Below are 14,289 nucleotides of genomic sequence, written 5' to 3'. Positions count from 1 at the left end.
TTACAATAAGAAAGAATTACACAGTGTTTAAAAAAAAAACACTAGAACAGGTAGAGACCATGGAAGGAAGGAAAAAGATAATATATTGAGTACCTTTAATGGCACACTTTTTTTTGCTGCTTTTTGAATAAGGGTCCAACATTTTCCTTTTGCAGTGAGCCCCCCAAGTTATGTGGTCAGGCCTGCCTTTTGGCCACTCTGTAGAACTGTCTGGTCTTTTCTTTTCAAGGGCCCAGCCCTCAAGTCCTGAAAGCCTCTTACCTTTCCTCTCTTCTCCCCACGCAGGTCTCCTGTTGGCTGTGTGCCAGGCCCTGGAGAACAGCACATCTGCCCTGAGTGGTGAGTCCTGTCCCCTCTGGGGGATGGTGCGGGAGTACTGGATGGGAACAGACCTGGCTGGCAGGTGGAGCCTGCCCTCCAAGCTTCCTGTGGGCTCCTGCCCTTTCTGCTCTCGCAGGGCTGTCCCCTGCCCCCTGGGTGCCCTTCACACCAGGGGCCCGGTTGCACTCCTCAGGGGTCTTCGTTGCAGGAGCCGGGGTGCAGGGGACTTTCCCCTCCCCTAAGGCTTGCCATCTCCCAGCTCTGTTCAGATAGTCCTTGTGGGCAGGGGTGCTGGAGAGCTCCAGACCAGCCCGAGTGTTCAAGCTCACTCAGTAGTGGATCTATAGAGGAGCCCAGATTCCTAAAGCCTGTGTCTGCTTCTGCTTGGTGATCTTTGTTTTGTTATTTTATGTCGTCTTTTTTGACATTTAGTAATATTTCCCTTATTTGGAAGATCCTAGATCAACATATTGGGAGGTTTGGGAAATGCAGAAGGCAGACGTCTCCTGGTCAGAGTACTGCGGAAGCATCTACTTTCGAGTTGCTCTTAGCTTTGTCCAGATGTGCTCCTATTTTTACACAGTTAGTCGTTGTGAGGAAACGATGTTGATTCTTGCTTTTTAAACTCAAGTTTTCAAGTTGTACATTTCTTCATGTTGCTGAAAGGTCTTGAAATTTATCCTTTTAAAATGTCATGTCTGGGGCACCCAGATGGCTCAGTCAGTCAAGGATCCTTCTCTTGGTTTTAGATCAGGTCGGGATCTCAGGGTTGTGAGATCAAGTCCCACTTCGGGCTCCACACTCAATGGGGAGTCTGCTCCAGATTCTCTCCCCCTCTCTCTCTGCCCTTCCCCCCAACCCCTGCCAAGCTTGGGTATGCTCACTTGCTCACGCTCGCGGCCGCAAATAAATAAATAAATCTTTTTAAAAAGGTCATGATGTTCCACTAAAATGGATGTATGTAATTCAATTAAGCGTTCTCCACTGGATATTTATGTTGCCTCCAGTTTAGATTATGATGCTCCCTCTTCGTGCCTAGAAGCTTTTCCCTTCCTTCGGATTCTCTCCTCAGGGTATGTCTCTGGAAGCATGAATAAATATATTTATGACTCTTGTAACAAATTGCCAAATAGCTCTTCAAATGCAGTGAGCTAACTCTCATGCCAGAAGGTCATGAGTCTGCCAGTTTCACTATTCCCTTGCTATTCTGGGCGTGTGTTCCCAACTGTTTCTGCGGCGGACCCCTGCTGTATCTCCCTAGTTCTTTCAGGCAGGAAGATGTGTATGGCGAGGAGGCGTGTGGTTCTCACATATTCATAAACCCTCTAACCCTCTAACCAACCACACAGCGTCCCTGGTACTTTGCTCTTCTCCTCTTCCACACCTTTCACTCCAAACCCACTGGAGGGGATGTGGCCGCTCCTGCCAGCACTTCTGTGGCCCCCAAGCTCTCCCCCTTGGAGCGGTTATCCTTGATGCTGTTGGACCCTTAAGGTATCCAAGCCACCTGGTGGCCCATGATGCCACAGATGGAAATAACTCCCTTCCTCCGTGTTATGCTCTGCTTAAGGGTGTGCCTGTCCCAGAGCACCGCTGCTGGGGTGCTCGGGCTCTGCCAGAGCTGCTGCTTGTTAATTACCTCCCCCGTCACAAAGGGCTCAGATGTAAATATACTAGGGGTAAAGTGGGGGCATTGGATCGTGACCCCACCACGCTGGTCCCAGAATTGTCGCGTCTCCCTTCCTAGGATGCGTTTGTCCCCAGGTGCATCTTTAGCCCCTCCCAGTCCTCACTGGAGGCGAAGGGCCAGGTTCTCTGCTGAGTCACTTGCAGGTGGTAAGTTGCAGTGAGACCAGATGCTGGCACCGCCATCCAGTGAGGGCCGATGCTGATGCGGCCAGGTGCCCTGGTCACTCTAACCTCTTCCCAAACTCCGTCCATTCATACAGACAAGAAAGGCCTCGGGGGGTGTCCTCTCTGAGTGTCTTTTGTCAGGTGTGGCTCCTGCCAGGGCCCTTTGGGGTTTCCCAGTCTCTCCTGAGCAAACATGGGAAGACCTGCTGTATTCATCCCAGAATGACTGTCCTTGCTGCGCTAGTGACCAGCTTGTGTTCCATCTTTCTGGACTTGCTTCTATGAGAATATCTCTGACATCAACAAGTACCTGATGTTTGTTCTTCCTCTTTATGATAGACCCTCCCAAAACTCGTCACGCCCTCCTGCATTGCACGTTACCCTGTAACAGGCTGAGGGCTGCTCTGTGGCCCAGCGTGGCAGGTGAGGGCAGGGGCAATGCCATGATATCAAGCGTCCGGGGGACCTTGAGATCCTAGAGCTGATTAGAGGTCTGTGGAGAAGGAAGTGGGCTATCTGGCTGGCCTCTATTTGATAGGTCACTTAGCTACGGGACTTGGGCCCTAGAGAAGTTGATGGAATATCTCTCTCCCATTTTTACGTACTTTCTACCCTGCCCTATTGGATCCAGACAGGAGTCCAGAGAGGGCTGGGCGAGGAGGCGGGCCCACGTGGCAATGATGGTGTCAGAGCCAACTCTCCAGGCGCTAGGGCTTTGCACCTGAATCAGGCTTGTTTGCCTAACTTCCTCTTCCTCTAGGGTGACCTTCCTCCTCCTCAAAGACTCCTTGGGCCTTGGGAGGCCTTGACCACCCCCACTCTGTCCCTGGCAGACATAACTGAGATCCTGCTGTGGGTGCAATTCAAACTGGGGACCAGCCCACCAGACACTCATGACCCCCAAATATTGCGTATTGAACTCCTGCCTAGTTCAGTAAGGGAAACTATTTGCTACTGTGGACTAATGGGAATCTTCATACATAGAAGAGAAATAATAGTGAAATCAATCCCCATACATCCATCCCCTGGCTTCGGCAGTTAGCATCATCTGCCATTCTTCTTTCCTCTATTCTCAAACCATTTTGATTTTCTCCCTTTGCTGGGATATTTTAAAGCAAAGTCCATTTCTCTTGAATGTTACTTATAGCTCATAGGTAAGGACTTTAAAAAACAAAACCATAGTCACACCAACAGAAGTAACAATAATCCTTTCTTGTTAGATCTTAAATTTGGAGGGTAGATGATGCTGCATTCACAGTTTTGTTGTACTTCACTTAATTTGCATTTTCTTTAGCGTTTTCATCTTTTGCTTTCTACTTACATTTCCTTTTGGGTGAACACTGTTTTTTGTTAAGTGTGCTCCTTTGTAGATGGGGTGACTGACGTGCACATCTGAGTCCCTCCTAACCCCTTATTCTCTGGATGAGGGGGGGCTCCCTCACTAAATCCCAGAACTGTCCATTTAGGTGTAAAGTTGGGTTGTTATAGGGGTGTCTAGGTGGCTCAGTTGGTTAAAGCCTCTGCCTTCAGCTCAGGTCATAATCCCAGGGGCCTGGGATCAAGTCCCACATCAGGCTTCCTGCTCAGCAGAAATCCTGCTTCTCCCTCTGTCTTTCCCCCTGCTCATGCTCCCTCATTCTCTCTTTATATCAAATAAATAAATAAAATCTTTAAAGAAAAAAAAAAAAGATGGGTTGTTGTAGGACAGAAGCTATACAAGGTTTTATCCATGACATGAATATGCAAGTCTTTTCACTCTAAAGGTTGACAGGAATGAGAAACAGTAATGGATATAAGAAGGTTTTGATACATTCTTAAATTCTAGTACTAGAGCACAGGCACACTCAGGATTCAGCTCTAATGTTTTGATGGAGTATTACAGAGAGAAAATTGTAAACTCTGTGTACCAGTCAAGGGTGGCATAGGAACTTGAGGGAACATGGGGCTGATCCCATGTGGTTTTCTTGTGCTTTTGGGAAAAAAAAATTCCATGATCTTATTACTTGAAAGTTGCCTTTGGCCTTTCTTGTTGAGGTTTCATTGTTTTCTTCCAGTCTTTCCCTCTCTCAGAGCTCCAAATATGAAGGGTAAGTTATGCCAGAGGCATAGGAAACTGGCATATTGTCGTCAGTAAATGTTTTTCAGAAATCCACTTTGAGTGGGACACTGGAGAGATACATGCCTTAGGCTGGAGGTCAGGAATCTGGGGATTGGGCCCAGCTGGTCTGTTTTTGCCGAGCCCCTGGGCAAGTTGTCCATCTGTCTCCTGTTTGGATCTGAGTTTCCTCATCTGTTGGACTAGAATCAGGAAGAGCCTATGAGGTTTTTCACATGACCACTCTGATAAATTGGTAGAGATTGCTTGGTAGGCTTTGTTGAGAAGGGTTATAAGGCTGCCTGCGGGCTCTTAGGATATATGGCCATGACCCATGGGTGATGCCTGCCATGGACCCTATGTAGGGAAGCACTAGTGTGATGGCCATGTATTTCATTCTCTTGGAATCAGATGCTTTTTTACACTTAGGTTCTAAAATTCTAGTTCCTGGACTTCTTTCAAGACACGTCTCCAAAGGCAAGGGAAACAAAAGCAAAAATGAACTTTTGGGACTTCATCAAGATAAAAAGCTTCTGCACAGCAAAGGAAACAGTCAACAAAACAAAGAGGCAACCCACAGGATGGGAGAAGACCTTTTCAAATGACACTGTAGACAAAGGGCTGACGTCCAAGATCTATAAAGAACTCCTCAAACTCAACACCCAAAAAAACAGATAATCAAGTCCAAAAACTGGGCAGAAGACATGAGCAGGCACTTCTCCAAAGAAGACATACAAATGGCTAACAGACACATGCAAAAGTGTTCATCATCATTAGCCATCAGGGAGATTCAAATCAAAATTACCTTATACCAGGTAGAATGGCAAAAATTGACAAGGCAAGAAACAACAAATGTTAGAGAAGTTGTGGAGAAAGGGGAACACTCTTACACTGTTGGTGGGAATGCAAGTTGGTGCAGCCACTTTGGAAAACAGTGTGGAGGTTCCTCAAAAAATTAAAAATAGAGCTACCCTATGACCCAGCAATTGTACTACTGGATATTTACCCCAAAGATACAGATGTAGGGAAAAGAAGGGCCATATGCACCCAAGTGTTCATAGCAGCAATGTCCACAATAGCCAAAATGTGGAAAGAGTCGAGGCGCCCTTCAACAGACGAATGGATAAAGAAGATGTGGTCCATATACACAATGGAATATTACTCAGCCATCAGAAGGAATGAATACCCAACTTTTGCATCAACATGGATGGGACTGGAAGGGATTATGCTAAGTGAGATAAGTCAAGCAGAGAAAGTCAATTATCATATGGTTTCACTTATTTGTGGAACATAAGGAATAAAATGGAAGACATTAGGAGAAGGGAAAAATGAAGGGGAAGAAATTGGAGTGGGAGAAGAACCATGAGAGACTGTGGACTCTGGGAAACAAACTGAGGGTTTCAGAGGGGAGGGGTGTGGGGGGATGGGTGAGCCTGGTGATGGGTATTAAGGAGGGCACGGATCTCATGGAACACTGGGTGTTACACACAAACAATGGACTATGGAACACTACATCAAAAATGAATGACGTACTGTACGATGACTAACACGACACAATAAAAAAAAATTCTAGCTGCTAGGACTGTATAAAGAAGCAGTCCTTCTCCATCCTGGTGCTCAGAAAGCCCACCACACAGATAAAAAGGTAGCTCGGGAGCTCATAATATGAGCCTCATGATGACCTAAGGCCGCCTCAGCCGACTGCTTGCTGGATGATTTGGGAAATAATTGCTGTGGGAGTCAAGTCAATAGTCTGGGGGTTAAGACAGAAAATTTTTATCTGGTTGGTTGTTAGTTTGTAAAACACGCAGAGAAACCTAGCTGGAGGCAGAAGGAGGGTGGCAGCACGTACAGATTAGAACATCTGTCACACCCTCCCAAGGAAGGAGTTATGACCTATCTTCAAAAGGCGCCTTTTAATGCCCCTTAAAAGGGACAGAACGCAGCCGGTTAAGTTGTTGGGTGGCTCCTTGCTTAACCCTCTGAAATGTTGTGCATTTCCCAGGCCGCCCATCTGGTTCTCATGTTTTCATGAGGCTCACTGTAATGGCCGAGGGGTGTGGCGAGGCCCTTGCTCAGACACCTGGCAGCGGGCTCTGGGCTTCCCCCTGCCATCTGCCTCGCTGCATCTACACGCCTCTTGAAACCCCTGAACTTCTCCTTCCTCTAGCCCGTGTCTACCACCACCCAGCCGGAACCGGGGAGTGTTTGTGAGTGTCTGGGAGACTTTGCAGCGGCGGCGGTGAAAGAACGTGGCGACGATGTTACGTGGTGGTGGTGTTCGTGAGGAGGGTCACCGTGCTCGCTGGCTTGGGGAGGTGGTGGTCAGATCTGGGTGAGGACATTGGGCTTAACTATATAGAGAGGGTGAGCTCTGGCTCACCAGAGGGAGCACAGAGGGAGGGAATTCAGATCCCAGGGAGAAGTCTTTGAAGGCGTAACTTGTTTGGGAAACAGGTAGAACGTGGGTCAGCCAGCAAGCAAGAGATCTGTTTATTGCTCATCTCACCTAACAAAAGCTTTTCAGAACTGCAAACTGCTTCCCCGTTCCATTGTCTGGAGTTTTCCCACGTGGAGCTGAAGTCATTCTAAAATTAGAAGGCTCACGTGCTCTACGCAAGTACACGGTTCACTGTTCCAAATCTGTGTCGGTAGTGCAGGAGATGTGAGAATGTCCTGGTCCGGGAGGAAAGCGCATACACCTGTGTGTGCCAGGACTTGTTTGTTTTCGACGATGTTTGGAGGAACGCGGGGCCTCCAGAGACAATGAGGGACTCTTTGCTTTCCTCTTGTCATCCACTTCCTCACTTCCTCACTTCACCTTCTACTTTTTTGCAAAGAAAGCTACGCTGGATGAGAGGGAAGGTTGCTCAGGGTAGCAGACAGGCCACAGGCTGTGGAATCCATGGTTATAATTCTGACTCACTTAGCTGTCTGACCTTGCTAGAGCTCTTCAACCCTCCTGAACCTCAGTTCCCCATCAATAAAATTAAGGAGTGGAATTAAGCAGCATCTTTTGAAACCGTGAGTCACAAAATCACTCTAGTGGGTCCAAGCCAACATTTTGTAAAAATGAGATTGGATAGCTTAGGACAGAGAATTTCAGCGTACAATTTACAAAGGAAGGTCAAGGCATGATTCATGATATTCTTGTTTTAGTTATCAGTGGACTCCTGCCAAGTGGCATTCTGCATCATTTACTTGTATGATCTGTACCTGTATTGCACCCTCTGTAATTTCCAGGTCTGATTTCTTCAGTGTAAGAGCTTACAGTGCCATAAATCTTTCTAGACCTATACACTCCCCCCCCCACATATACCTAATTTCTTACAGTTGTCTTGTTCACCGCTAATTTAAAGTAGTTCTTTGAATCTATTCCCCTTTAACAAGTCTTTCCAAAACAGTCAACTTATAATAGAAACAACAACTTGGGCACAGATATTTCATTAGTTTATGTAATATGTAATTACATTATGTAAATACGTGAGCGAGTACTACCAACACAAACAGGTTTGGGAACAAAACACATATGTCCTCCTGGTAAATAGACAGCTTAACTGGTCCAAACAGTAATGGGCTTGTAAACCAGAGTAGCCAACTAGCTAACTTCTTGCATGCTGAGGGCACTGGTATTGATGTTTGTAGGAGAGGATGGGTCTGGGCAAAGGAGGCGCGTGGTTTAGGTTGAGCCCAGTTAAGAGACCACATGCCATCTTTGAACGAAGCAAGGCCAGTGACGCAACTTGTGGATTTTTAACAAATCAAGGCCATTAGAAGCCTTACTGTTTTCCTGCTTTTTAGTTTTGGACATTTATTTAACACACACATTTATTAAATACACAGTTCACACAATCTATAGTCACGTACAGAGCAGGATCAGGGGCATTACACTGGACGGCCATTGCAAGATGAGCCCCGTGTACGCTGACTTTCGTGCCGGGGTCATTATTCAGGAGAACGGTTCTCTTGTAGAAATCCAGTATCTGTTGGGTGAAACCTGCATCCACAGGGTTTAGACAGGGCCAAGAGAGGCTCATTTAGTGTCTCACGCCTGGAAAGATGAGTTCATTCTTACAGGAAACAATATTGAACTTGTATCAAATTCACTGTTTTGATTCAGCAAGCCATAACTGTTAAAAACAAAGATAGCAGAAAATTTCTGGATGGTGTCTGTGTTTCTGAAAAAGGAACCGTTCAGCAGGCCAGTGAATAAGATCTCGGTTATCCAGCTACAGAAACAGCAAGGTGCCTGATGATTCTTCAGACTTAGGATACTTCAAAGATGCAGTAAAAAGCCGTATATTTATTTGAGGAGGAAAAAATTGCATCTTGCTCTGTTTGGCCCAGGGTGCTGGGCTGGTTTTCCATGCGATTGGTCATTCTTCTGACTCTGCCAAGCCCCCCACGTTGCAAGAACAGAACCCGACTGCACATCAGCGTAGGTAAGAGGAGGTTGATTTTTTAAGGAATCGGGCCTCACGGGATCCCTGGAAATGCTGCACAGGCTGGCCCTGAGGCTGACAGGAGCCAGAGGGACTGGCGGGGGTCTCAGCTGCAGCCATTTGTGTACCCTGTACCTACCGCGAAGACAGTTCTGTACCAACTCATTCCATCTCTGTGCCTCGTCCCTCCGAGTCTCCAGAGAGAATCCGATCGGTCTGTCTTCCTAGGCCAACTGGTTACCCAGCTGCGGTGGTAAGGCTGGGAGGGGGATTATCTCTGGCAAATGGGAATATAGGGGATTTTCATTTCCTTCATACTTTCCTTTGTTTCTGCCATATCAGCAATAAACATATTTTAATAATCAGGAAAAAAGGGGTGGGGGCTCTCTTTTTCAAGGGAAGTAAAAGGCAGTCACTGGTGTCTGCCCGCAGGTCCGTCGGCCAGCGTGGGTTGAACACCGGCACAGGCACTCCTGTCTTGTCCAGCGACTGTGGCGGTCCCTGAGGCTCAGGTGGCTGCTGTTCCTGGAACATCGGGACCTGCCCTCCTGCCCTGCTTGAGGGCTGCCTGGTCCCTGCAGCTTGAAGCCCACACCTTGCTCCCCTGCACGCAGGCCCTCCAGGGACCTTGCTGTCTGGAGAAATGGGTCCCAATCCAACAATCCCCAGTTCACCTCCCAGCTCTGGGGATGCTTCTCCAGACTCTAATAGCCCTTTGTCTCTAGATCTGGATCTACTTTGCAGAAACCCAAAGTGCCCAACACCTCTGGGTTTCCACAGAGAAGCTGGGCCTTTCTGGGCGGCGGGGCCGGTCTCTAGAATGTGAGTATTTGGAACTAGACAGGCTAAGTTCAAATTCCACCCCTGCCACTTAACTAGCTGTGAGACCTCAAGTAAACTACTTAACCTGTCGGTACCTCAGCTTCCCTACTTATAACACAAGAATCTAGTAGTACCTGCTTGTGGGGTTCTTCTGAGGATGAAGAGCTTCTGCACGGAGCACTTGGAGCTGTGTGCATATACAGTAGGCGCTCCAAGTGCGAATGCTACTGCCTTGCTTACTAGGTTATCAGTGATATCATAGAGCGAAGCAAGACCTCTGTCTTCATGCTGCTTTGTCACCTCCGTTCTGTCCTGAGGCCATGTCAGTTGCAGAAGGGCCATCCTGAGGACTGCGGAGACTCAGGTTCCTGGGCCCCGCACTAGCCTGGCCCCGAAATCTGCACTTGTAGTCCTCTGCCACCTGTGCCAAGGCCCACGGGGAAGAAGCCGATTGCGCAGGACCCTGTGGGCTATGACACCCTCTCCTGAGGGCAAGGACGCGTCCCTTCCCTGGAACGCTTGCCCCTCCTCAGCTAGACAGTGCTGGTTCTGAGAGTCCGGGCTGCATTCCTGTTCCAGAACTGACTTTCTGGATTTTTGGTGTGTTGTGTTGTTTTTTTTTTTTTCCTGAAGATTTTATTTATTTATTTGACAGAGATCACAAGTAGGCAGAGCGGCAGGCAGAGAGAGAGCGGGAAGCAGGCTCCTCACTGAGCAGAGAGCCTGACGCAGGGCCCAATCCCAGAACCCCGAGATCACAACCTGAGCCGAAGGCAGAGGCCCAACCCACTGAGCCACCCAGGTGCCCCCGGTGTGGTTTTTTTTTTTTTTAATTTAAATTCAGTTAACATACAGTACATCATTATACAGTATATACATACAGTACATCATTAGTTCTTGATGTAGAGTTCGATAATTCATCAGTTGTATATAACACCCAGTGCTCAGCACATCACATGTCCTGCTTCATGCCCATCATTCCCTGGAGAGCTTGGGAAACAGAACAACAACAACAACAACAAAAAACCCTCAGTACTCAGATCATCACCTCAAAAGATCCTCGTTCTCATTAGCTTTGCTGGCATGAAATTATGACCATGGCAGCTTGGGGTAAGGCGTCAGCTTTGCTTACTGAGGGCCCAAGCCCAAACCTCCAGCTTCGGAGTTTGGAAACCTCCCGGAGAGTCCGGTTATTTTCTATGGGAGGGCCCTCTCGATCTGCCAGTCCGGCCCGGCGGCTCACACGTCCTCCTGAGCAGGCTCCATGGCCGTTCGGTTTGCGGGTCCCTCTGCATCCCTCTTCTTAGCTTCCTGACTTGAAAGTTTTGGCCCTACTCCTCTAACTGAATGTGGGGTGGGAGGTGATTTCTCACACCTGGACACTTTTTTCCACTAGGCTGCATGAATTAAAATGTTCCCTAAATACCAAAGCACGCTAGTGCTAAGCAAGGGGAAAACCGGGTAAGATTAAACAGAACACAGGCCCCGGTTCTGCTCACACGGTCGCGCCATGTAGCCCGGGGTTCAGGAAGAGGACATTTTTCTTCCCAGCTGTCACTTGGCAGTCTGGCTAGGATCTCTTTTCTGGGCCTTTTTCCATCCTGACGACTTTGAGGGGCTTGGGATACAATGAACATCTCTGCTCACCTTACACCATAGGGCTCAGAAGGCATTCTTGGAGCCTTGAAAGTGGAAGATGTTAGATCTGACTGTGAAATCTTGCTGGTGTTCTGAAGCATGACAAGTGGAAACAATCGGGACTCACGCAACAAACACTCCAGGGGAGGCTATCCCATTAGAGAAACACAGCCCGCCACAGTGAAAGGCTCTAGGTGCACATCTAACCAAACTATAACCATATTGCATTTGTCACTGCAGACAATTTCCCAGGGATTTAACTCCAGCTCAGTACTTCCCAACCTTTTCCAGAATAGAGACCCAGTTTGACCGTCGAAAGGCTGTGATACACCACAGAGAGCTATCATCTCACACCTGTAAGAATAGCTACTATCAAAAGACTAGAAATAAGACGTGCTGGTGAGGATGTGGAGAAAAGAAACTGCTGGTGGGAATGCAGACTGGTGCAGCCACTGTGGAAAACAGTAGGGAGGATCCTCAAACAAACACAGCACTACCCTATGATCCAGCAGTTCCCCTTCTGTGTATTGACCTGGGGAAAGAGGAAACACTAATTCGAAAAGCTGGATGCACCTTTGTGTTCATTGCATTGTTACAAGTGCAGTGTTACAAGTGTAGCCAAGATATGGAAACAACCAAAGCGTCCATTGATGGAAGAATGGATAAAGGAGTGTGCATGTGTGTGTGTGTGTACACACATAATGAAATACTACATAGCCATAAAAAAGAATGAACTCTTGCCATATGCAACCACATGGAGGGACCTTGAGGGTATTATGCTAAGTGAAAGAAGTCAGAGAAGGACAGTACTGTATGATTTGCTTATCTCTGGAATCTAAAAAACAAATGAATAAATGAAACTCTTAGGTGCAGAGAAGCAGATTGGTGGTGGCCCGAGGGGAGGGTATAGGCAAAATGGGAGAAGGGATTCAAAAGGTACAAACTTTCAGCCCTACGTAAGTCACAGGGATGCAATGTATACATGGGGAATAGGAGCCATAACACTGTATTTCATTTTATGTGACTCTGTGTGGTGACAGGACACTAGACTTGCGTGGTGTTTCACGGTGTACACAAATATTTTGTAAGACAGGTGCTTCCTAAAGGAATCTTTGCAAAGATTTCTCTGAAATGTCTGTTACTCAGCTTATGAAATGCAGAGAATTAAACCTGTAGACCCCAAGGTCACAAAGGCCACGTGGCTGAAAACCCAGTCCTCCCCATCTTACGTGCAGTGTTCCCCATTTGCTAGCTGCCTAGGGTGTGTCTCCAGTGGGGGTGGTTTCTAGGTTAGAAATACATTATTCTCTGATCATGTGCTTCCCTTGATGTCAGCTTCTCATTGGCAGGTGAGAGAGTTACGCCTTTTTCATCCACTTCAGTTTGGCTTGACAGAAAGGGGCTTAAAAATGAAGGTCAAAGGAAACTTGGGTGGCTCAGTCTGTTACGTGTCTCCTTTAGCTCAGGTCATGGTCCTGGGATTGAGCCCCGCATCAGGCTCCTTGCTCAGCGGGGAGTCTGCTTCTCCCTCTTGCTCTGCCTGCTGTACCCCCTGCTTGTATGTGCGCACGCTCTCTCTCTCTCTCTCAAATAAATAAATTCAGTCTTTAAAAATGAGTATCAGATGGATCTGATTGCACGCTAATGGCAGTACGGGCTAGAGCCAGACAGCCAGGTTCAAGCCTGAACTGTGCCCCTTGGCCACTGTGAGCTCGGGCGAGTTCCTTAACCGCTCTTTGCCTCTGTTTCCCCACCTATAAGGTGGAGACAACCATCAAGCCTACCTCAGAGGGTCGTGATGAGGATTCAAGGAGGTGACATGTGTAAAGCATTGGCGCTATGCCAGGAGTATCGGAAGTATCTGTTACCTAAATCTTTTTGTTTAGATTGACAGAGTGAGAAAGCAGTAAAGTCACGTGAGAAATGGTATCTGCAGTACCAAGATGGCCTAAGCCAGTTGATGGCAGGGACGTGATTAAAGTTTGAGGGACAGGACTTCCACCACGGTAGGGTTAGCCTCCTACTCAGTGCTCAGGGGCGTGCCCTTGACACTGAGTGGGTCAGGAAGCCCCACCCTGCCGCCGGAAAGGGGTGTTATGAAACCTGCCACCCCAGTAGACGCCCAGAAATGCAGCTTCGCTTTCAGAACCGCAGCACTCAGTGCAGAGGGAGTGGTCTACATCTCTGGTGACAGGCGAGTGCGGATGGCGTGCTCTGCTCTGAGCTGGGAGATCAAGGAGGAGGAGCGGGGGAAATGGGAGAGAGCCACCCTGCAGAAAGGCTGGAGGCTTGCCAAGGCAACCCAAGGACAAAAAAGGAAGGTCGAGAAGCCAAGACGGCTTCCTGTGTGAAGGGCTCAGCCCAGGTCACAGGACCCCAGAAGTGAACACGGTGTGGTCACTTGCTTGCGGAGTTCACGTTCTCACTTGCTACAGGGCAGCCCTTGGACGGTGTTGTTTGAAGGGCTAACCGTCTGCTCTCACTTCACCGGCAGGGTTCAGGGAGAAGCTGATGATCACATGTGGGGACTATTTATAGTGATTTATATGAGAACAGTGCACTCCTAATTCCCCTTTTACTTGAAATGATTTAAGAATCTTAAGTGGGAGCGCAGGTTCGAGATGCATAAAGAGAGGGAAATAATTAGACAGTTAGTCTGAGAGTGTTCCTAATTGAAGAGCCAGAGCTGTTGGGATTCAGCCGCTCTTAGGATTAACGATCCAGGTGAAAACATGGAAGAAGAGCGTATCTTTTCAAAAAAGAAAAAAATAGTTCTCTGGTACTCTTGAGAAAGGGGATATCACGCTGAAGGGATCTTTGGCCCAATTTGCATTGAGTCCATCTTTCTGTGAGTATTCTTATGTTAGGAATATTTTTATATCCTGGTGATTGAATTTGAGGACTGACTGCAGAGGGCTATGCTGGGCAGCAGGGACAGGACACGGGACAGTCCCAGCCCACAGGGCCCTTAAGTGTGGGGGTGAGCAATAGACCTGCAAAGGGTTACTTGAATTAAATGACTGCCCCCCACCCCTAGAGTTGTAAATAGAGCAGTGTTAGGAAAGGCCAAGCATGAGCTGTGCTCTGCCTGAAGGGACTGAAGAAGGCGCCCTGGAG

The 14,289-nt window shown here is 47.8% G+C and overlaps 1 protein-coding gene across 1 annotated transcript in view; it reads left to right on the top strand.

Annotated features, from left to right (window-relative positions):
• The window catches only part of LOC111148116 (transforming growth factor alpha), a 109,383-nt gene that overhangs the window by 37,169 nt on the left and 57,925 nt on the right, over positions 1-14,289 (top strand). The window contains exon 2 of the mRNA XM_022504532.1: positions 286-339. Coding sequence (XP_022360240.1) covers positions 286-339 — 54 coding nt within the window. The remainder of the gene's footprint in view (positions 1-285; positions 340-14,289) is intronic.

This window comes from Enhydra lutris, unplaced genomic scaffold (assembly GCF_002288905.1).
Source record: "Enhydra lutris kenyoni isolate GAN:26980312 unplaced genomic scaffold, ASM228890v2 scaffoldscaffold18, whole genome shotgun sequence".
Classification (NCBI taxonomy): Eukaryota; Metazoa; Chordata; class Mammalia; order Carnivora; family Mustelidae; genus Enhydra; species Enhydra lutris.
The sequence above is the reverse complement of the archived record's forward strand: the minus strand, read 5'-3'. Positions and strand labels throughout refer to the sequence as shown.